The following is a 23,034-nucleotide window of genomic DNA, read 5'->3' on the forward strand; positions in this document are numbered from 1 at the left end:
AAATGTTCTGCTTTCTTTGGTGACTTTACATATTTTACAAAACTCTCTAAAACGTCCTCAAAACAAAGAGTATACAATTAATTATTAATGAACTACATTTAGAACTTAAACTGCTTTTTTTTGGCCACTTGGGGGCAGCGGAAACAAGTTGTGAACTCCACACTGACATATCATCACCTTTTGAGTTGATATGTTGAACTTGCTTATTTCCACATCTGACAATTACAGAGCAACATTATAATTCATTTGGAGTCGCGTTTCTGTCCACTTGGTTAAAATAAGTCCAATATTCACTCTCTCTTAGTTCTGTTTTTGCTCTCTACCAACTCCTGAGGGAAATATCTGGCTCTGTGGCTGCCAAATACTCCACTATGTTCACCAGCTTGTCGACAGCTAACTGAATATTTGCATATATTTGATGCTGAGCAGATAGTGAACAGTGTCTTTTTATAGCCCTTTCTCTGAAAACCGCTGCCCGCTGTTGCCAAAAACGACACTATGAGAGCGCTTAATGAAGTAAAACAGTAAAGTTGCAGCCAGACAGCTACACAATGAGCTGAAACTCACTACAAAGCTCCATAAAGCCGATAGAAGCTGCAGAGTCACCGATAATTCATCACTGTCTGACATTGAACATCACATATACATAGGAAAAATATTGACTGAAGTTTCTATTAATGACGTTTCTTATTAAAATCTGCCACTGTAATCTGATTTAGAGTGAAAGGGGAAAAACATTGCACTGATTTTTGCTTCAAATGGCTCTCAGTTTGATCGAATTCATGTGACAACAGATCAATGATGGAGAAAGCCTGGTGTCCGGGTAAAGGCCCATGTCTCTCAGAACCAAACACATGCTGGGATTTGATACCCAACTCTCGTGGCAAGACATCTATTCAAACTTCTCAAATTACTGCTGCAGAATAACCCAATAACCACAGAGCCACACACACTTCATTTGCATTCAAAACTCATGACAAAGTGGCTTATTCAGCAATTTTATTGGCAAAAAATGTGAATCTATGAAACAATGGTGGGAATATGTAGTTGTTTGAGAAGTTTCTGTGGACATTTTTGTTTTTATTTATTTAATCGTTTGTTTAAACAGGTCTCATTGATATATGAATCTTGTTTTCAAGAGAAACCTGTGTTAGTTTACATATACAGATAGGTAAACCATTGCTCATTCATTTTTTCTCTGTTTTGTTTTGTGTTGTGTTGTCTCTCGGTCTCTATTGGAATCCATTGTTTCTTCAATCCACACATTTTTTTAGAGCCACCTGCAGCAGTTAGTATCTGGTACTGAAATGACTGGAGTTGTCAGTTTGCAGATCATAACCTCATTTGAACAATATTCACCATTCATTGTTTCTTTCATTCTCTGAATTCCTCTGCTGTGATCGACAGTTCAGTAAGGAACGCCGAGTGCTGCATAGTTGAGACTGTTTACGTTAGAGACTGAAACAATATACTCAAGCATCCAAGGGGCAATGTGTTGCTGATATGGGTTAATGAAATGAGTGAGTAAGGGTAAACAAGAAGAGTCTAGCACCCCCTTGTGGCAGTCAGTGACACTATGGGGGTAAAAAAAAAAAACAACTGACACCAACATGGGTCTAGTTTCTCAGAAAGCTTGTTATAACAGTAGAGGGGGAAAGAATGAATCCATCTGTACAAGATATAGTTGTTCATCTGCTCTCTCGACAATGTGTTTTGCATTTTGCTTCAACTCTGCTGTGTGTGTGTCTTTGTGTGTTCGTTCTCACATCAGGTGACGTCAGTGTGGGCATTAAGTGTGAGCCCAACATGGCCAGTGACAAAGAGGCAGACGTGGAGTTTGACATCATCCCCAACGCCAATGATACTTTCACAGTTAAATACATACCTCCTGCTGCTGGAAGACTCACCGTTAAAGTCTTGTTCACTGACAAGGTACACACACACACACACACACACACACACACACACACACACACACACACACACACACACACACTCTGGGTAAAATAAACAACTATGATTAAAATTTGTTGTGGTAGTTAAAAGTTAATTCTGTTTAATTTCCGTTACTGTTTTCCTGCAGGAAGTTCCACAGAGCCCCTTCAACATCAAAGTCGAACCTTCTCATGATGCATCGAAGGTGAAAGCGGACGGTCCTGGACTGGCTCGAAATGGTAAGACACACATGCAATAAAGATTAAACAATGACACATTTGTATACAGATTTGAAAATTGTGTTTGTTTCTATTCTCCTCAAACTATTTAAGTACATGCATCTTCTTGACTTCACCTTTCCTTTTGTTTTTCTCTCTCTTTCTTGCAGGTGTAGAGAGCGGTAAGCCGACTCATTTCACAGTGGTGACTAAAGGAGCCGGTAAAGCACCGTTGGATGTTACTTTCTCCTCTCCAGTCAAAGACTTTGACATCATCGACAACTACGACTACTCTCATACTGTCAAATACACACCTGCACAACAGGTATGTCAAATGTGCACCTGTACAACAAGTGTTTATAATACACACCTTCAATGCAAACTGCATCATTCATGTATATTAAATGCAAGCATGAATGACAGGTGCATGAAATTAGTGCAACATGCGCATAATTAATGTCAGATATACACTCATGTAACATGAATGCACACGTTTTTGGGATTTGTGGCTTTGATCAGCGTAAAATTACGTTATTTGTTCCCAAATTGTCCACAGTCACGATGACAGACCAGAAATAACAGAGCCAGTGAAAGCTGTTTGCAGTCACCATTGGCTCGAAATCAAAATAGAAAAGAAAGCAAAGCCGCATAACCCATCTCACGTTACAACAAAAGTCAACCGTGCATCGCCTCCTTTATTCTTACTGACTGCTTTTGAATTGTTGAAGCGTTGAATATGCATGTTGCATGTGTCTTCAGGGGGAGATGACGATAGTGGTGACGTTTGGAGGAGATCCTATCGCCAAGAGCCCCTTCACAGTCGGGGTCGCTGCTCCGCTGGACCTCGACAAAATCACTGTTGACAACCTGGAAGGAAGTAAGAAATCAGTCTTTCTCTATTTCCAGAGAAAACATACATGAAAAAGTGTTGATCCGGACCTCCAAACTGATTTAATAAAAGACTGGTTTCTACATTGTTTTTAAACTGATAATTATCTTTCAGGAGTGGAAGTCAACCAGGAACAAGAGTTTGTGGTGAGCACCAAGGGAGCAGGAGGTCAAGGTCAACTGGAGGTGTCACTGGTGAGTGTCAGAGATGGCGTTGTTAGTTCCTCAGTTTTTCACTTAGTTTCCAATAAGCTTCAAACACATCAGAACTGAAACCCACTCAAGTCTTTGCTCCCTTGTGGCTCCTGTGTTGCAAGAAACTGGGCTTCTCACAATTCATGAGTTTAACATTTCCAAATTTGTACTTTTATTATGAGATCCAATTCAAGGAGATGTGTATATATATATAAAGATCATTTCAGGTCTTTCACCCTCAGATTCACTCTTACTCAAACAGACAATCATGTAATCCTCTTTTTTCCTAACATCTGTCAGCCAGATGTCAACTTTTAAACAGATACAGTGATCTAAATGTCTCAAACTACCACTCTCATTGGATTGAAATTTATTCATAAGAGCATTTGCTTTACTCTAAATTCTTTTGACAATGTGACTTTGTTTTAGTTTTATAATAGATTATGCATATTATTTAGTTAGAGATAGTCAATAAGCCCATCTAGGCACACATTGATTTTTTTAATTTTTTGGTTTTAAACCTTTAACTCAAACTATGATACATTCAAGGTGCAATTAAGACAAGTTTAAACTCTTTTTTCTTAATCTTTTTATAGAATATCACCAGATTACTTTAAAAGGCAAGCTGTGGTGTTACTTCAATCTTGGGAGTTAAAATGTTCCTCACTGTGTGTGTGCTTGTGTCTTACTAGCTGAGTCCCAGCCAGCGGGCGGTACCTTGTAAAGTGCAGCCTCAGCCTGGTAAAGCAGATGTCAGTACGGTCCGTTACACCCCCACACAGGAGGGTGTGTACGCTGTCAATGTGACCTATGATGGACACCCAGTCCCTGGGAGCCCCTTCCCTGTGGAGGCCCAGCTGCCTCCAGACCCCAGCAAGGTAACGTCAGCATCTGATCCCCATTTTAAAAAGAAAGCCTTTATTTTTTTTAATTCTTTGTTTCTATTCTTTTCCTTCAAGTTTATTTATTTTGTTTTATCTCAGTCTTTATAGTATAATATAATATAAAGATACATAACATGTTTAATGAGAATAAGTAGCATTAGAAAAAGAAAAGGCTCTAGTCAGCAGGAAATCAAAAAGGCTAAAAAGCTACATTGTATGAATCAAAAATGACTTTTATAATGTGCAAAAAAAATTCTGATCAATTTAATAAACTTAAATGATAAAAAGGACAACACATTCTTCAGAAGCAGGTCAATGAGATACATCTAAACACTAAATACATGAAAATAATACAGCAACAGAAAATGTCAATATAAAAGCGGCTACATTGCACCGTTATAAGCTCCTCTGGTTTCTTCCTTCCAGGTGAAGGCGTTCGGTCCAGGTTTGAAGGGAGGTTTGGTCGGGGACCAGGCAGAGTTCACCATCGACACCAAAGGTGCCGGGACTGGAGGTCTGGGGCTGACGGTGGAAGGGCCGACTGAGGCCAAGATCGAGTGTTCGGACAACGGCGACGGGACCTGCTCTGTCTCCTACCTGCCCACTGAGCCCGGAGACTACCTGGTTAACATTCTGTTTGAGGAGGTCCACATCCCCGGCTCACCGTTCAGAGCCGACATTCAGATGCCCTTTGACCCCTCCAAGGTGGTGGCGTCGGGGTCAGGCCTGAAGAAAGCCAAGGTGAGAGCCGTGAGATTGGATAGACAGGCCACTACACCAAACCAGCAGAAAAAACACGATTTCAAAGAAAAAAAGTTTAAATAATTTAAACTGATGGTCAGAACATAAACCATCAGTATAGTTAAATTGTCTAAAACTCTGTAGTGTTTCTTTTATGAGGAACATCTTAAACATCTTTCCAGTTGCATAAAATGTCTATTTTTTAAAGATTTAAATAAAGTTTGAAGTCTGATGCAGCTTGTTGTGTGTGTGTGTGCAGGTTGGAGAGACCAGTGTAGTGAACGTGGACTGTTCTCGAGCTGGACCGGGACAACTCACCCTGGAGGCTGCTCCAGACTCGTCCAGTCCCACTGGCTCCGGTAACAACAACACTGTTTTCATTCACCAGTAAACAATATATTAACTATAATGTAGGTTATACAGTTGTAAGCAGATACTGTTATTTCTCACTGTTGGTGTGTTAAAGCGTATTTCAACATCTGAGTTTTGAATTTATCTGCCAAACTGCAAGAAATAATCAATGGCTTTAAAAAAAAAAGTTCCTAGTTCTTAACTACATAACTTTATATTAATATTGACAAAAAGCTAATTCTGTTCACTGTTAAGTAGAGTTTCCAAGGCTGACTCAACGGTGAAACCACATCGTCCTTTAAAAGTTTTATGCTAAAATGTATCGTATTCTACAAAACTGACAAAAAAAATCCTTTTATGAATAAAACTTCTGTTATTGGGATCAAAGTTTCTCAACTTTCACTAAGTAATGTCGAGTGTTTCAGCAGGCACAAAGCTTTTCTTCTGTTTAAATCATTCGAGAAGAAAAACTCACGTCTTAGAAATTGAGGCGGTCTTCAGGTCTGTGATCTAAATGTAAAAACTCAACCGCGTGTTTCAGGTGTGAAAGCGAAGACGGAGGTTGTTGACAACAAAGACGGGACCTACACAGTGACCTACATCCCTCTGACCGCTGGCATGTACACCCTGCTGCTGAAGTACGGAGGCAAAACTGTCCCTGGTTTCCCCGCTAAAGTGATGGTGGATCCTGCAGTCGACACCTCTAAGGTCAAAGTGTTTGGACCTGGAGTGGAGGGAAAAGGTATGGTCCATCTGGGTTCACACTCTCTTCACAGCAGCAGATGCACAACTGCAGATGTTTATGTGATCCAGGCTAACATACACTACTCTTCCCTCCAGCTGTTTTTAGAGAAGCCACCACTGCATTCACGGTGGACGCCCGTCCTCTGAGCCGGCGAGGAGGAGAACACGTGAGGGCGGAGGTCAAGAACCCGTCTGGAGCGCTGACAGACTGTGTGGTTACCGACAAGGCTGATGGGACCTACGACGTGGAGTACACTCCGTTTGAGAACGGTAACACACCTGCCCCAAATGTGTTGACGAGTCAGGACTGAGATATTTAATTAATATTAAACCTGTAATCTTTACATCTACAACTCCTTACTGTGTGTGATGAACTGGTTGCTGTCTATCTCGGTGTGTATTTCAGGCGTCCACAGCGTCCAGGTTATGTACGACGACACACCGGTTCCCAAGAGCCCGTTCAAGGTTTCTGTGTCGGAGGGATGTGACCCCAGCAGGGTGGTGGCCACCGGCCCTGGGCTCGAAACAGCCTTAACCGACAAGCCCAACAACTTCAACATCATCACCAGGTAATGTAAAGTTTCATAGTAAAATGTTTGTGAAGCATTTTGTTGTTTTTTTAAGTCTCTAACTTGAGGTTCAAACTATTGCTGATTGCATGTTATTTGATCCATTACCAGAGGGGCTGGTATTGGCGGTCTTGGCATCACTGTGGAGGGTCCGTCAGAGTCAAAGATGTCTTGCAAAGACAACAAAGATGGAAGCTGCAGCGTGGAGTACATTCCCTACACCCCCGGCCTCTACGACGTCAACATCACCTACGGAGGAGAGCACATCCCAGGTGAGATTAGATCTTTTTTTTAACCTTTTTATGGAGCTTTTATAATTCTCGTCTTCATGAGAAAAATCTGCATACAGCAAATAAAAATGGAGTAAAATATTACCAAGATCTGCTGAGATCTCACATAATGTTTATTTCCTAAAGGCGCTTTACAGTATATCTGTTCCTCATAACGCTTTGTGCTTGCGTTGCTCTCGTTTCCGTCTGTAAACGACCGCTGATCTTAAAGATGTGGATAATGTTTTTCAGTTCACAATAAAAAGACGTTGATGTTATTGGCTGATAAAAGATGTGCCGAGTGTTTGAGTTAAACGTTTTAAAGATGTTGTTTAAGTTACTGGCTGAAGTTGAAAAGCCGCAGCTCAGTTTAATTGACTTTATTCAGGAAGAGCTCAGCGTGTTTTCTTGTTTAACACCTTTCATAGACAGCTGTTGGTTTGTAGCTCTGCTGGTGTTGCAGAAAGCTTCAGGATGCAGAAACCACATCATCCAAAAAACGTTGTTAACTAGATCAAACTTACAAAGAGTCTAACGCCAGGATGAACTTTATAGAGCTGTTTCAATTAGTAAAACCACTTATAAGAGCAAAGTAAAGAATTCACGAATCAGAGGTCAATGATGCCAAAGCAGATTTTAAATCATGAATTTGGGACAATATTTTCCTGCATTGGGTGATGAAAATTGGTGTAAATAGGTAAAGACGGCAATGTACGGAGGCCACAAACTCTGAAAAGATGTGCTTTTCTTAGGAGTAAAACGTGAGATCTTTGTTATATGGCACAAGATTTATTTTTCTTTTGGGAAGTTATTTAAAATTGCCTTGTTTGCCATGATAGATCTATGCTTGACGCCCATTTATATTAAGAAATTGAGATTGACTCAAGTGAAACAATATATCTCTGCATTGGAATCAATTATTTCCCCCCCCCAAATCTTAATTTTTAATAGCGATATCCACCTAGCTAGGTAGGCTTGTGTCAATTTGAAATATTAATAGCATGATTATCTTGGCCATTTATTTTAGTTTTGGCTTCAATATTACTTTATAAATCTACAGCCATGCAAGCTTCTCTTTGAGGCTGCACCTAGACACTACAATGCTTTGAATTACATGCAAACATCATCATGCTAACATGCTCACAATAAATTGTTACTATGTCGCTGTTTAGCAGGTTATGTTCACCATTGTTCAGCAGCAACATTTCTTCTTGTTGGTCTTTCTAGGAAGTCCATTCAAGGTCCCAGTGAAGGACATAGTCGACTCCAGTAAGGTCAAGGTGTCTGGTCCAGGTGTGGGGTCAGGGGTCAGAGCCAATATCCCACAATCCTTCACAGTGGACTGCAGGAAAGCAGGCGTTGCCCCGCTGGCTGTGGCTGTCACTGCTCCCAAAGGCATGGCAGAGCCGGTGGAGGTGACGGACAATGGGGACGGCACTCACACGGTGTCCTACACACCGACTGTGGAGGGACCATACTCTGTGGCCGTCAAGTACGCAGAGGAGGACATCCCCCGCAGGTACAGAGCAGTTCTGTTTAAATACAAAATTAGATTTGAGTCAGAGTATTTGTTGTCCTCATGGATCAGCGATGGTAATAACAGTGTCTGTGTCTTTTTAGTCCCTTCAAGTTTCGGGTTCTGCCAACTCACGATGCCAGTAAAGTGCGAGCGAGCGGCCCCGGGTTGACCAACGGCGTCCCCGCCAGCTTCCCCGTAGAGTTCAACATCGACGCCAAGGACGCTGGCCAGGGCCAACTGAGCGTTCTCATCACCGTCAGTCACACACACATACTCATACACACACATGAAAGAACACATCATCCTGAAACGATCAGTCCTCCATCTTCCTTACTCTCTCTTCCTTCCACCTCAGGACCAGGACGGTAAACCTAAGCACCCTACTATCCATGACAACGGTGACGGTACATACCGGGTGTCTTACATCCCTGACCGTGCAGGCCGGTACACCATCGTCATAAAGTATGGCGGTGATGACATCCCTGCCTCACCTTACAGAGTCCGCGCCACAGCAACTGGAGACGCCAGCAAGTGCACCGTAACCGGTCTGTAACCACTCAAAAAACACGTTTCGAATTTTAAAATGCAAACATTCAATAATACCTTTAAATATATATAAATATAGTTAATAAAACCAAGTACATTTTTCTCCTCTTAGGTCCTGGTGTTGGCCCCACAGTGGCCATCGGCGAGGAGCTGGGCCTGGTGGTGAACGCTAAGGGTGCTGGGAAGGGTAAGGTGAGCTGCATTGTGGTTCAGCCCGACGGCAGCGAGGTGGAGGCAGAGGTGCTGGAGAACGAGGACGGCACCTTTGACATCTTCTACACCGCACTGGCACCTGGAAACTACGTCATCTACGTCCGCTTCGGAGGAGAAAACATCCCACGCAGTCCCTTCAAAGTCATGGTGAGCGAGGGATGCAGGATTGTGTTCGTTAAACTGTGATTAGGGATCCAAAATGGGTTTGTGTAAGCACAGGTAGTTATCTATGGCAGCTTTGAAGGGAAGAGCATCCCAAAGACATGGAGACAGATGGATATTTCAATTTATATGGGCTTATTTCAGTCTTATTGGGGATCCAAAATGGATTCAGTATATAAAGGGCCAACTCCCTAACTACAAAAATTGCATATTTTAGATTTTCTATGTATTTTTCTTCAAGTCATTCAATACTAAAACACATCACACTTCTTGGACATCAATTCTTCATTAATGTTTGTTATTGTAATACTGTGGTAATGCAGTTTACGTACAGTTTGATTTGGAAAAAGTCTCCACTGCATCAAAGTTGTGATGTTCTTTTGCATCCAAGTGGCCAAAACATCAATTAATGCCGCTTTAAGTGAGACTGTGGGTTGATTTATTAACCTTTTGATCTTATGCCTTTAGGTTACAGACCAGGATTTAACCACGACGGCGCAGTGGTGGTTGTCCACTTTTGAATGTTAAAATTGTGCTTCCCATCTGTCTGTTAAGTTGTGTTTGTTTGTGTGTGTGTTTGGGTCTTTCTCTTATTCAGTTTTCTGTCTCATGTATCTGATGGAACAGATACGTTTCAAGTTTAACAAATACAGCTGTCTGCACCGGCGCTGTGCTTTTATTATCCATCATGTAGTATTGTGTCATGTGACACCTGTAGCACAAAAGATGTCATACAAACCAGAAGAAGAAGTCCAGGTGCAGTAACCAGAATATGGTGATCTGCAGGACTAAATTTGTTGCTTTTCCAAGTAGTTTATACGGGGAGAAATTAAACTACATATTAAACAGTTTATTTATTTTTACTTTATCGTGTATGTAATGATTTTGAACCCACAATTAAATGGCAGTATTAAAAAAGTGTAGCTAAAACTTTTTGGGCATGACCAAAATACTGTAGGCGAACATGTCAGCTCCGGTGTAGACTCGCTGTTTGGGAGGTTTTAATTTCTACTTCTAAACCAAACCTAATGATATGTGGTGGGTCTTAATATAGAAAAAACACACATATATCGGTGTGTGTGTGTGTAAACAACGTGGGAGCGGATAGGTGTGTGTGACGTCAGATGTTAACCCTTACTGTTGTGTCTTCAGGCTACTGATGAGGTACCAGTGATGCAAGAGAAGTCTCTACAGCAACAAGCCGCTGCCCCCGTAGCTGGCTTCAAGCCCTGGGTACCACACGCATGCATACACACATTCATACACACACACGATTATTTCATATACACAGACAACTTCAAACACACCCTTTTTAAGTTTTTGTGATTTGGTTGAAATGTCCCTTTGACAGACAAGCAACTCCAAGCAAATACAAATCAATAGCAACAACATACACACTGAGGCACTAAACACACACACACACACACAAACACACACACACACACACACACACACACACACACACACACCGCCTCTCTTGCAGGTGAATGGCTGCTGGTTCAACCTTTGATCCCCCCTCTCTCCGTTCTAAAGTATACTTCCTCCGCCGCTTTGCCTCCTCCATGTCCATCGCTTCTCTTTTTGCCTCAGCCAATGGGATTGCAGCAAACAATCTAACAACGTAACATAAATAAACCGTGTTGCAGAAGGTGTTGCTATGGTTACGTGGGGGTCTGAGGGGCGTTTTCTTCCAGAGATTTGTTGTGGTGGCGTCTTTCCCTCTCCCTCCCTCTCCCTGTCTCTCCTCTTCCTCGGTGCACTCTTTATCGCTGTGGCTGCATCACAAAGTACCCTAATCATCCTCTTTCTCCTTGCTGCTCCATCGCACTACACTTCCCAGGATGCCCGTGTGCTGGCGGGGCTTGGATGCAGTTGCCCGGTGCATGTTTATAATTCAGGTCGTTGAGAAGGACAGTTGTTTCAGCGTTTGAATGTCACGTTAAACTCTGTCTGTCTGTCTTTCTCCAGGTGACAACAGACAACTACGATAGAGGCAACAGCGTCAATGGAAGCGGCTTCAGACCGTTCGACATGGTGATACCCTTCTCCTTCAGGAAGGGAGAAATCACCGGTGAGAGAGGGACTGGTGAATTGAATACTGATTCAGAAATGCAAAGTTGTTTAAGTCTGTGATTCTTATCACATCCTCCTGTGTAAAGACTGTCCTGCACGCTGCTATTTAAAATCTTTAGGGAAGGATCTGCTCTCTGTTGGAGGTCTTAGACATGCACCTCATTACAAAGATGTGATGGTAATTTTATTTTAAATGTTGGTTTCATGTCTGCCTGAGTCACAAGCCCATGGTATCCTCACCAGGTCTGACCGGTTATATTTCTGTGTTGGTTGTGTCATTTCCATATGAAGCCATAACAAACATTGATATAATAAACATGTTATTATGTCACAGACAGGTGACACCAGTCCTCCGTATCTGAAAAAGGCCGTACATTTGCCAAACCAACCAAGTAGTCCTCGTTCTCCAAGTGTTTAAAACTGAAATATTGTTTTTCTTTATAGATTACATTTTATGTACAAAACATATGATTAGCTCATAAATGGATAATAACAGAAATAAGGAAGGAAACTATGAGAAAAAACAACAAACTTCTCTCTTTAACTCTCTCAGGTGAGGTCCTGATGCCTTCAGGTAAATCAGCTCAGCCGCTGATCACAGACAACCTGGATGGGACGGTCACTGTGCTGTACTCGCCCACTGAGGCCGGCCTGCACGAGATGCACATCAAATACAACGGCACACACATCCCAGGTCAGCACACACTCACACACTTACACACATGGGTTAGAAAGGTGGACCAGAGACATCTGGTGTCCACATGTAGAACTGCAGCCTGTTTCTCTCTCAGACATCAATCTGCTGTCAGGATGTTTGGACTCTGACATCAGAGTTGAGATGAAACATGGAGAGGTGTGTGTGTGTGTGTGTGTGTCAGGAAGATTAGTACTGTATCTCGGCTATATAAGAAATGTGTGTAGTGTGATGTGATATGTGCATGTTTGTAATTAGGAGTGTGAGTGTGTGTGTGTGTGTGTGTGTGTGTGTTATGCATCTGTTTGTCTTTTTCAGCCAGGAGGAGAAAACCATTAACCACCAACCACAGATGATATCACAGCCTGAGAATCTGTGTGTTTGTGTGTGTGTGTGTGTTCGTACCGGATATTACTTATGTTGTGAGGACAAATATGTTTACACAGTAACATTACGGGGTCTCATCTTCCTTTTGGGAACAAAAAGCAAATCCCCATAATGTAAATCTAAACATTTTTGGCTGAAGGCTCGGCTTATGTTTAGGGTAGGTCTCTAAGTCTTCAGGAAATGAATGTAAGTCAGTTTAATGTCCTCTGAAGAGATGGAAACACTACTCTGTGTGTATGTGTGTGTCTACTCTTGTGAAACCTGAGTCAAAGGGTTTTTGCTCCACAGAGCTGAAACTTCAGGAGGTTTTACTGTATGTGTTTAGATCCAGTTGTGTGATGGAGTCATTTCTTCAGGTGAGAGCTGACAAAGCAGCTACACCTAAGATCACAACAGACCTCAGCTGTATTTATACCTGAACTATTAGTGAAAGCAGAAATAGCATTGTTAAGCTTCCTTTAGTAGAATCATCATCCCATAATGTTTACCTCTGCACAGAAAGAACTTGAATGTTGATTATACCTTGATGTTTCCTGTGTCGGTGTAATGAACACTGTAGTCTCTAGGTGATATTTTTCCTCCTCCTTTTATCCCTTTTTTTTTGCACTGATATTGATGACCTGTTTGTATGTGTTGCAGAGTCTCCCCTTCAGTTCTATGTGAACCACACCAGTAGCCCCAACGTCACAGCCTACGGTCCTGGTCTGAGTTACGGAGTCGCCAAGAAGACGGCCACATTCACCGTCTTCACAGAGGACGCCTCTGAAGGTACGAGAGGAGGAGAGCTGGAAGTCAATATAAGGGGGGGACCTTACAGTTTAGTACTTGGAGTAGTAATGGTAGAATGGGGCTTATTTGTGGCATCCAACAGTACGACCAATACTAAGTTAATACTTTTATAGAGCTTTGGACAAAGGAGAATAAACAAGAAAAAGTGTACAACTACAATGCTTTGAGCCAAATGCTAAAATTCTCACAATATGATACTAACATGCTAATGTTTAGCAAGTATAACGTTAACCATGTTCATCATCTTAGCATGCTAATATATGCTTATTACCAAAAAACAAATAGAAGTTGAGGCTTATAGAAATGTCGTTAGTTTTGCAAGTATTTGGCCATAAACCAAAGTATTGAACACATTGTGTTGACCAGCTGTCTGACAGAGTTGTCATCTGTAGTCAGCCAGAACCAGCTTGATTTTCATGAGTAAAGAAAAACCAGCCACATTTAAACATTTGGAAACAGTTCGTTTTTAAAGGTATTTAAGGTATTAAGTTTTATTAGATTTGAAGGTTGGAAATGTTCTCCGCTCATAGAGAAACATGTATCAGACCTGGTGGCAGCTGGAAGTTGCTCAGCTTTCTCTCTGATTCTTCACTCCAAACGCATTTTAGTTTAATTGTTTGCACAGGCAGAAAAACACCAAGTTATATAATACAAAACTGACAGATTGTGCTGGTGAGACCAAAAACCCACATGGGCTCATGGAAGGTATCTCACCATTTATTTTACACTCTGAAACTCAAACTCATTACATTTAATATTTACTTTGTTCTCTGTTTACTTAATATTGTCATTCTGTTTCTCCATATTGTTCCTTTACTGTCGACTCTGATTACTGTTTATACAACATCTGTTGCATGTTTGTCCGTCCTAGAAGACAGATCCTTTCTTTGTTGCTCTTCCTGGGGATTTTCTCTTTTTTTTTTCTTCTAACATTTTTGTGTGGATTTATTTCTTTATCAAACAGAGGGTGTCCTATGCTATACATAGTTTAAAACCCTCTTAGACACATTTGTGACTTAGGGTTAAATTGACTTGACTTACGATACCTGGCTGTCCCTCGATGGCAATAATACACAAATACAAAAGGGTAATTTCAGGAAAATGCTAATGAAACATTTAACATGGTTTTTAAATATCAGAATTTGGCTTGATGTCACTTTAAGGAAAACTGTCCCAAAGTCCTGCAGATTAAGACATTTCGGTACTTTTAGTATTAGTTAACGTCAAATCAGACAGTGACAAATTTCGGTAGCATCATTCTGGGGAGGAACGCATGAGCTGGGCGTAATATTTGCAGTGTCTTAATGTTGCTGTAATAATAGTTATTTTGTAATGTTAGTACTTGTAGTAACAGGATTTTTAGTGCTAATGTTTGTGGTGATGATATTATAGCTGTAAACTTAATTCTTAAATGTCACAACAGTATAAATGTAGGGCAGTATGTAGCAACAACTGTTAGATTTGGTGTGAGCATATTGTGTCAGATATATTCAGTGTGTGTGTGTCTGTTTGTCTGTCTGTCCGTCCAGGTGGTCTGGACTTGGCCATCGAGGGTCCGTCCAAAGCGGAGATCAGCTGTGTGGATAACAAGGACGGGACGTGCAGCGTCAGTTACCTGCCTGTTCTGCCCGGAGACTACAACATCCTGGTCAAATACAACGACGAGCACATCGCCGGCAGCCCCTTCACCGCAAAGATCATTGGTCAGTCTATCACATACATTTGCCCCAACGTTGTAATAAGTAACATTTGTAGTAATTAATCAGAGGAAACCCATTGTGTGTTTCTGAGTTGTTTTCCATGTGGAGAATTTAAACTTTTAAAAGTCGCCTTTACAGCCTGAAGGGGGTGAAATTCAATAAAAGGCAGATTTTTGTGAAAGTTCATAGCATAATATAAATATCTGAATTTGGTTACATGCTCACAGTGGTGTCATGCGTGTGTTTCAGAGGACAAACAGCGGCGCTCTCAGGTCAAACTGGGCTCAGCAGCAGATTTCTCTCTGGACATTAATGAGACGGATCTGAGTGTGCTGACCGCCAGCATCAAGGCGCCGTCCGGCCGTGACGAGCCCTGCCTGCTGAAGAGGCTGGCAAACAACCACATCGGTAACACAGAGACACACACAGAGACACACGCACACACACACACACACACACACACACACACACACAAACATGCTCTGAAGTGATTTTATTTGTGTTGATTTAAATCTGTTTCTTGTCACTTTCCCCTCATTCTCCTTCTTACCCTTCTCTTGCGTTCATTTCTTCATCTCCTTCCTATTACTTGTTCCCTCATTCCTCCTTTTTTCTTTCTCTCCCTGTTACTCACTCTACTTCCATCCTCTTCTTCCTACTTTTCCTTATACCTCCTTCATATTCTTTGTTTCCTCTCCATTCTTTCTACCTCTTCACCTTTCATTTTCTTTTCTCCTCCTCTTCTTCCCTTGCTTCCCTATTCTGTCTCACTTCTTATCTCACCTCTTCCTGCTCCTCCTCCTGTCTTTCTACCCTCCTTATTTTCTTTGCCTGTTCTTCCTCTCTAACCTTTGCTTCTCCCCCCCCTTTACTTTTCCCACTTCCCCCCTCTCTACCTCTCCACCTTTCCTTCCCTCCCTCCCTCCTCCTCCCAGGTATCTCCTTCATCCCCAGGGAGGTGGGTGAGCACCATGTCAGCATCCTAAAGAACGGGCGTCATGTTGCCAACAGTCCCATCACCATTATGGTCGTCCAGTCTGAGATCGGCGACGCCAGCCGGGTCAAAGCTCACGGCGACGGCCTGGTCCAGGGCACCACCTTCAACAACGCCAGCTTTGTGGTCGACACACAGGAAGCAGGTCAGTACAGAGGACTCTGTCCACCTCTGCTTTTGTTTGTTTTGGGTTTGTTTTTATATATAAACTCAAAGAATTGTTACTTTCTTCTATTTTTAATCACTCACAAGTTAATATCTGAGATTCAGGGACACTGCCTCCTCTACAGAAGGAAGTCATTCCTGTTGCCAGGGAGCCAGTGGACGCTTATGTACTGTGTGTGTTTGTGTGTTTGCAGGTTATGGTGGGCTGGCTCTTTCCATCGAAGGTCCCAGTAAGGTGGACATCCAGACAGAGGACCTGGAGGACGGGACATGTGGAGTCACTTACTGTCCCACTGAACCAGGAAACTACATCGTCTCGATACGCTTCGCTGAAGAACACATCCCAGGTAAAAACTAACAATCTTCTGCAGCCTCCTGAGAGTCTACAGCCACGCTAGTAGCTCTGTGAGGATGTATTTTGGCACAATGGTGCTTTGAGCTGAATGTAAACGACTGTAACAATGCTAACATGCTGATGCTAAGCAGGAATGTCATGTTTACCCTCTTAGTTTAGCCTGTTAACATGCTAAAAATGTAACAAGTACAGTACTGAAAACAAGTGATCAGTATGTGTATTCACTGGATGTTGATGTTAGTTATAAGTCCGTACACACAAATGATTTAAAGTGTGTGTGTTTGTCAACAGGAAGTCCATTCACGGTGCGGGTGACAGGAGAGGGTCGTATTCGGGAGAGCATCACCCGACGACAGAAGGCGGCATCTGTTGCCAGCGTGGGCAGCGTGTGTGACCTCAGCCTGAAGATACCAGGTACACACACACACACACGCAAACACTAAAGCTTTACTCTGAAGGCTCACCGGATTGACTCTCAACAACTGTCTTTTTTTGGGGGGGGGTCTTATTTTTATCCAACAGCTCACCTGTAAATGCTTCTAAAAGTAAAAACGGTGTGTTGGGATGTTTCATATGTCAGTGAAAAAACTGAAATCTGGATTCAGACGTCCTGCGCCATCAGAGCTGCTCCTCTTGCTTTATAATCTTTTTCCTGTCTGAAGCTCCAACATTTCTCTGGTTTCTGTGTGTTCTTTCTTACTGCTGCTCAGTACTGACTGTAGTCTGTGTCAGATTTGTCTTTTTTACTTTCTTATTCACTTCTTTTCCTCTTTTTTTCCTCCCCTTTCATTCCTCCATTTCTCACCCTTCCTCTTCCTTTTCCTCCTTATTCGGTTTCTTTTCTTTTGTCCTAATCCACTTTCCTTTTCTCCTCTTCACTCTTCTCTTACTCAGCTTCTTCTTCTTTTCTCTTCCTCTGCCTTCTGTCTCCATCTCCAATCGCTCCATCTACCCCTACTCCACCTTGTCATCCTCTCCTCTTCATCACCCTCCTCTTCCTCCAGTGAGCTGGTTCCTCCTGGTCTTGTCTCGGCAGTCCCTCTCTCGCGCCTCCTCTCGCTCCTACTGCTCAATCTGGTGGTCTGGAAGATCCAGCGGTCGCAGGGCTCGTCCCTCTACTGCTGCCCAGGATCGGAGCCTCTCTCCTGGGCACTTTCGCCTAATTTCTGGCCTCTCTGGTCTGGTGCTAGCAGGGGGAGAGAGGGCAGCAAGGAGTGTTTGGGTCACTGATGCTCGCTGCTCGGTGGGAATTTCCAGGGTAGAGGGTGCGTTGTAGAGCCCTAGGGGGGAAAAAATTAATGAGTACAAGGTTTGCAACATAACATGCTTTATTAAGTTGCAGCTGTGTGTTTGTGTGTGCTTAAGAGAATGTGCCTCATCTTTTCATCGTTACTTTTTGGTTTTAGGGCTGAACTGATTGATTGTTACAGATTTAAAAAAGTACTAAAAACTCTGTCCGTCCTCACAGCGATCGACATTCAGGACGTCACTGCCGAGGTCACATCCCCGTCTGGAGCCAGGCAGCCCGCGGAGCTGGTCGCCGCGGGCAACGACACTTACTGTGTGCGCTTCGTGCCCACAGAGATGGGCGTGCACAGCGTGAGTGTGAAATACAGGGGAATGCACGTACCAGGCAGCCCCTTCCAGTTCACCGTGGGGCCGCTGGGAGAGGGAGGGGCCGCCAAGGTGAAAGCAGGAGGTCCGGGACTGGAGGGAGCACTGGCAGGAGAGCCAGGTACACAGTAACACACACACACACACACACACACACACACACACACACCAAGACCTGGATTCATATGTAAGAAAGGGGTCTGTGAATTTGGGTCTGCAGTTTTCTTATATCTTCTCTCTCTCCAGCTGAGTTCAGTATCTGGACCAGGGAGGCTGGAGCCGGCGGTCTATCCATTGCTGTGGAGGGACCGAGCAGGGCAGAGATCTCCTTCGACGACCGCAAAGACGGATCCTGTGGTGTCTCATACATCGCTCAGGAGCCTGGTAGAGAAAACACACCAATCATACAGTTTTTACCCTCATGGTTGTTTATTTGTGTATCTCTCTCCCTCTGAGTCACATTCTCACCCTCCTCCTCCTCCTCCTCTTCCTGCAGGTGATTATGAGATTTCAGTGAAGTTTAATGAACAGCACATACCTGACAGCCCCTACCTGGTTCCTGTCGTCGCCCCAGTGAATGACGCCCGCCGCCTCACTGTTACCGGTCTTCAGGTGAGGCATGAGGAGACACCTCCACACCCAGCATGCCCTGTATTGTTAAAGGGCTTTGGGGCACAGTTGCATAAAAAAATGTGAAATAGTGAGCAAAGTGTTACAATACGCTAGATGTTACTATCATACAGAGATGATTAACTGAGGGTTTGACTGCTTTTGGTTTTTGATTTGAGGCAAAGTGCCAGCCTTAAAAAGCCCATAGTCAGTTTAACCCTCTGCAGATGAGCAGCAGAATTTTCTTTATGCAACTGGCCTCATGGATGTGACCACAGCTAGGCAAACACAGCTTTTGTGTGTGGAAGTGTGAAAGAGATCAATGAGATTTAGATACTTTTTTATTAAATTTAGTTGTGATATTGGAACTGGAGAAAAAGTAAATAGAAATCTTAATTAAGGTGTTGGACAGGCGGCACCATTATTAGACAAAAATCCAAAATTGTACAGTGAGATTTGGAATGTGCTCAATGATGTAAAGTCATTTAATTTTAGTTAGATTACTGGATGTTAGATTTTTCATATAGATTAAATGACGGCAATCTGATCGCTCCACACAGCTGTTCAGATTGGCTGAATTAGAGATCTTCCTTCTCCTGAGCGTTTTGCCTGGCTCTGGTCATCCCTTTTTGTCTGGTGTGGAACTGCCGGTGTTTCTCTTGTGTTTCATTTAAAGGCTTTTAACAGCATCATCATCTTCATCAGCAGCTGCTACAGCATCAGCTCCTTGGTTGCCTGGCTACAGCAGACAGAGGCGGGCCGCAGCAGACCCCCTGCTCTCCTCCTGTAGTTTGTTTCTTGTCTGTAGCTGTAGATGAAGGTCTGCTCTGTTCAGTCTGTAACGCTCTCATTCAGTTAGTTAAATTTCAGTCTTATAGTTCAGTCAACGAGTAAAACAGTGCTGCTTCGGTTTTTAAATAGAATAATTGTGCAGCAGTATAAATTTGTTCACAGAAATTTACCAAACTGCCTTTTCCTTTTTGGTATCTGATGTTTGCAAATTAGTGAGCAGATCAGCTTTATGGCAAAACTAAAGTTCCAGTATTTTCATCTGGTTATCCTAAATTTAAAAATGTTTCCCAATTTAACAAATCATTATAACTATATATATATGTTATATTGTTATTTAAAGTAATGTAATATTGTGGGCAGTGTTAGGTATTGTGCCTCAGTACAGTGTATAGTGTCACAGTCAAGTACTAAAAATCTTAGGTTTTGATTAGATTTATAACTTTCAGATTATTTTATTAAGTCAAAGTTCCTGTACAATTGACTTTGTTTACACAACTTTTAATACTATAGAAAATCAGACACATTTTAATTTTATTATCAATTTATAACAGAACTTTGACTTGTTTTTTAAAATGAAAAATGTGTTCCGTAGAAAACATTCGTCAAAGTAGGGTACAGAAAAAAGTACTGTTTTGGTGGTGCTGAAACTCTGGTATTGACACCAGTATTGAACGTGTAACAATTAGAGTCTGATTAGTCACATTTAGCTCATCACAGTAGTATCTGTATTGGTTGATCTTGATAAGTAACAATATGTCAATACAAAAATGTGAGATCATCATTTGAGGTCAAAAGTATCTCAATAGTTCATCCACCAGAGACAGTCCCCACTCAGTTCATACTTTGGTATGAAGTCTTTAAAGGCAGGCAGATTTAAATGTTCTGTATCAAAAGAAAAAAAAAAAAGAATATCCACTAATATCATCATCAGACTTAATACTTATTTAAAGACTGTACTATAACACTGTAAGACTGTAGTGTCGGTGTGCCTAACTTTGCTTTTTAACACTGCGGCCGTCTGTCTCTGTTTGCTGGAGCCGCACCAACAGGAGCTCAGGTAAGAGTAGAAGACCATTATGAGAAATGGTGCAAGTAGAGACAATAGTAGAATAGAAACTGGGATCAGGTAAACTGTACTGTGTGTGTGTAGCACTTTGATATGCTACTAATAAACAAATTGATGTATTTGTGTGTGTGTGCACGTGTCTGTGTTCACTTTCCAACCCTACACTAACACTGTGTGTGCGTGTCCGACCTTGGTAGGAGTCTGGTCTGAAGGCGAATCACCCAGCATCCTTTGCAGTGCGTCTGAACGGAGCACAGGGCAAGATGGATGCCAAAGTCCACAGCCCCTCTGGAGCTCTGGAGGAGTGTGTCGTCACTGAGCTGGAAAAAGGTGGGTGTCCATGAGCAGGTTTTCAAGGCAACATGCGGCAACTTGGCGGTTCAGAGATGCCAGAAAGACGCTCCCTGAGTTCTACATTATTCACAAACACTGCATGATTGTAGGAAAGTCTCAAAAATCTTGTCCTGTCCTCCAGACAAGTATGCAATCCGCTTCATCCCCCGGGAGAACGGCATCCACACCATCGATGTCAAGTTCAATGGCTCTCACATCCCAGGAAGTCCTTTCGAGGTCAGAGTCGGGGAACCGGGACAAAGCGGAGATCCTGGTCTGGTCTCAGCGTATGGAACTGGACTGGAGAGAGGCACGACAGGTGGGTTACCTGTCTGTTTATTTATCTGTGTGACCCCTCACTTTCTCACTTGGTTGAAATTTGTGTGTAAACATAGTGTGGACACTTCTTCTGTTTATGTCCCACAGATGTACACACCCAGTAAAACAGCCCATGAACATGATATTTGACCCAGTGCCTTTTTAATTACATTTATCTGAAGTGATGGAAATGTTGCTATTTCAAAGATGCGTATCCAAAAAACATACGCAGAACCTAACCCTCAAAGCTTTACAGGCTCTTAAAAGTTCCGTTGATGGGATGTTACAGGGTAAATCATGACAATTGCACAATGTAAGTTTGGACACACCTTCCCTTCACTAAAAAGTGTGTCCAAACTTTTGACTGGTACTCTACATCAACAACATTGCTGATGTTTTATTGCCTTTTAATTGTATTGCTTAACACGACATAAACAGCAACACACATCCTCCAGCAGTAAATTGTGGTTTAGCAGTCAGCTGTTCCTCCGACCACAGGACACAATACTGATAACTGTTAGTTATAAACATAAAATGAAAAAATATGGAGCATGATGTCACCCATTGGTTTGTTGACTGCTGTTTTGAAGCTAAATGAACATCATGCTGAATTTGAGAAGACTTGAAATTAGTGATTGAAACCATCAGTTCATTAGGAAAGTGTTTACTGAGGTAATAAATTAAGTGATAAGTAGGATCATTTTCTCATAGGCTTCTATACAATCAGACTTCTTTTGCAGTGTTGCCCCCTGGTGGCCATTAGAGAGAATGCAGGTTTAATACTTCGCATCGGCTTCACTTTTCAGACTTGGAGCTACCCCCTTGGTTATAAAATAAAAGTTATTGAGGGTTGGTTTTTTTGTCGTTTTAAATCTCGCAGGTAACCAGTCAGAGTTCATCATCAACAACACTAAGGCAGGCCCTGGGGCTTTGGCCGTGACAATCGAAGGTCCATCAAAGGTAAAGATGGATTGCCAGGAGGTTCCAGAAGGCTACAAGGTGCAGTACACTCCCATGGCGCCCGGAAACTACCTGATCAGCATCAAATATGGAGGCCCGAACCACATCAACGGCAGCCCCTTCAAGGCCAAAGTCACAGGTAAAGTGGTGAAAGTCACTCTGTTGAACTTCAGTGTTCTGTACCAATATAATCTCACACTAAAAAACAGGTGTTTGTGTTATATGTTATAGCTCTGTTTAGATAGGTTTGCGTGTATTTGGCGTAACCTTTCTGTAGATAACTGCTCAATTGCATAAGAAGTGACGTCACATCCTTATATTACTACCAGCTCCAATGCAGAGACTTCCACTCTTTCTTAGAAGTACAGTAGAGTAATATATTTTCCTCCTCCTACATTTCATTATCCAAGGATTCAAGGATTTTTATTGTCATTTTTTATTGTCATTCCAGCCATGGAATAGATATATGAGAGAACTAAATACCGTACTCAGGTCCCGGTGATTGTAGTACAAAATATATGAATATAATAAATACATTCAGATTAGTAGATTGATTTGATTGTCTTTCTTCTTTTATTTAAATCCCTGTTTTTGCATAACAGCTTTTCACTTGTTTGTGGTTCTGCTCAGTGATGCATTTTGAAATCTTTCTAACACTAGTACAAGAAATTTAATTTCTGAGTTTTTTTTTCCTCATCTCTCAGGCGCTCGACTGGTAAATGTGACCAACGCCAGCGAGACTTCGACCCTGACAGTGGATCCAGCATTGCGGGCGTCCAGCAGCAGCAGCTTCACCCAGAGTGCCATGCCCAGGTTGACCGACTCTGATGCCAGCAAGGTGCTGAGTCGGGGTCCCGGCCTCAGCAAGGCCTTCGTGGGCCAGAAGAGCAACTTCTCTGTCGACTGCAGCAAGGCCGGTGAGGAAGACTTCCCACAGCTGATAATACACAA

The 23,034-nt window shown here is 42.4% G+C and overlaps 1 protein-coding gene across 2 annotated transcripts in view; it reads left to right on the top strand.

Moving 5' to 3' along the window:
- flnbl (filamin B, like) overlaps positions 1–23,034 on the top strand; it is a 79,449-nt gene that overhangs the window by 54,317 nt on the left and 2,098 nt on the right. The window contains exons 17-48 of one of the 2 annotated variants that reach the window (XM_062416590.1): positions 1,772–1,932; positions 2,084–2,174; positions 2,324–2,478; positions 2,913–3,030; positions 3,157–3,236; positions 3,929–4,114; positions 4,547–4,861; positions 5,121–5,220; positions 5,754–5,954; positions 6,053–6,226; positions 6,363–6,525; positions 6,637–6,797; positions 8,022–8,313; positions 8,415–8,568; positions 8,669–8,858; positions 8,972–9,219; positions 10,387–10,467; positions 11,203–11,305; positions 11,861–12,001; positions 13,028–13,156; positions 14,707–14,880; positions 15,127–15,285; positions 15,813–16,016; positions 16,231–16,383; positions 16,683–16,805; positions 17,860–18,126; positions 18,252–18,389; positions 18,502–18,617; positions 20,670–20,802; positions 20,948–21,124; positions 22,004–22,222; positions 22,788–23,000. In XM_062416590.1, coding sequence (XP_062272574.1) covers positions 1,772–1,932; positions 2,084–2,174; positions 2,324–2,478; positions 2,913–3,030; positions 3,157–3,236; positions 3,929–4,114; positions 4,547–4,861; positions 5,121–5,220; positions 5,754–5,954; positions 6,053–6,226; positions 6,363–6,525; positions 6,637–6,797; positions 8,022–8,313; positions 8,415–8,568; positions 8,669–8,858; positions 8,972–9,219; positions 10,387–10,467; positions 11,203–11,305; positions 11,861–12,001; positions 13,028–13,156; positions 14,707–14,880; positions 15,127–15,285; positions 15,813–16,016; positions 16,231–16,383; positions 16,683–16,805; positions 17,860–18,126; positions 18,252–18,389; positions 18,502–18,617; positions 20,670–20,802; positions 20,948–21,124; positions 22,004–22,222; positions 22,788–23,000 — 5,319 coding nt within the window. The remainder of the gene's footprint in view (positions 1–1,771; positions 1,933–2,083; positions 2,175–2,323; positions 2,479–2,912; positions 3,031–3,156; positions 3,237–3,928; positions 4,115–4,546; positions 4,862–5,120; positions 5,221–5,753; positions 5,955–6,052; positions 6,227–6,362; positions 6,526–6,636; positions 6,798–8,021; positions 8,314–8,414; positions 8,569–8,668; positions 8,859–8,971; positions 9,220–10,386; positions 10,468–11,202; positions 11,306–11,860; positions 12,002–13,027; positions 13,157–14,706; positions 14,881–15,126; positions 15,286–15,812; positions 16,017–16,230; positions 16,384–16,682; positions 16,806–17,859; positions 18,127–18,251; positions 18,390–18,501; positions 18,618–20,669; positions 20,803–20,947; positions 21,125–22,003; positions 22,223–22,787; positions 23,001–23,034) is intronic. The other variant, XM_062416591.1, reaches the window with a different exon arrangement.

The sequence above is a fragment of the Scomber scombrus genome, chromosome 3, assembly GCF_963691925.1.
Source record: "Scomber scombrus chromosome 3, fScoSco1.1, whole genome shotgun sequence".
NCBI lineage: Eukaryota > Metazoa > Chordata > Actinopteri > Scombriformes > Scombridae > Scomber > Scomber scombrus.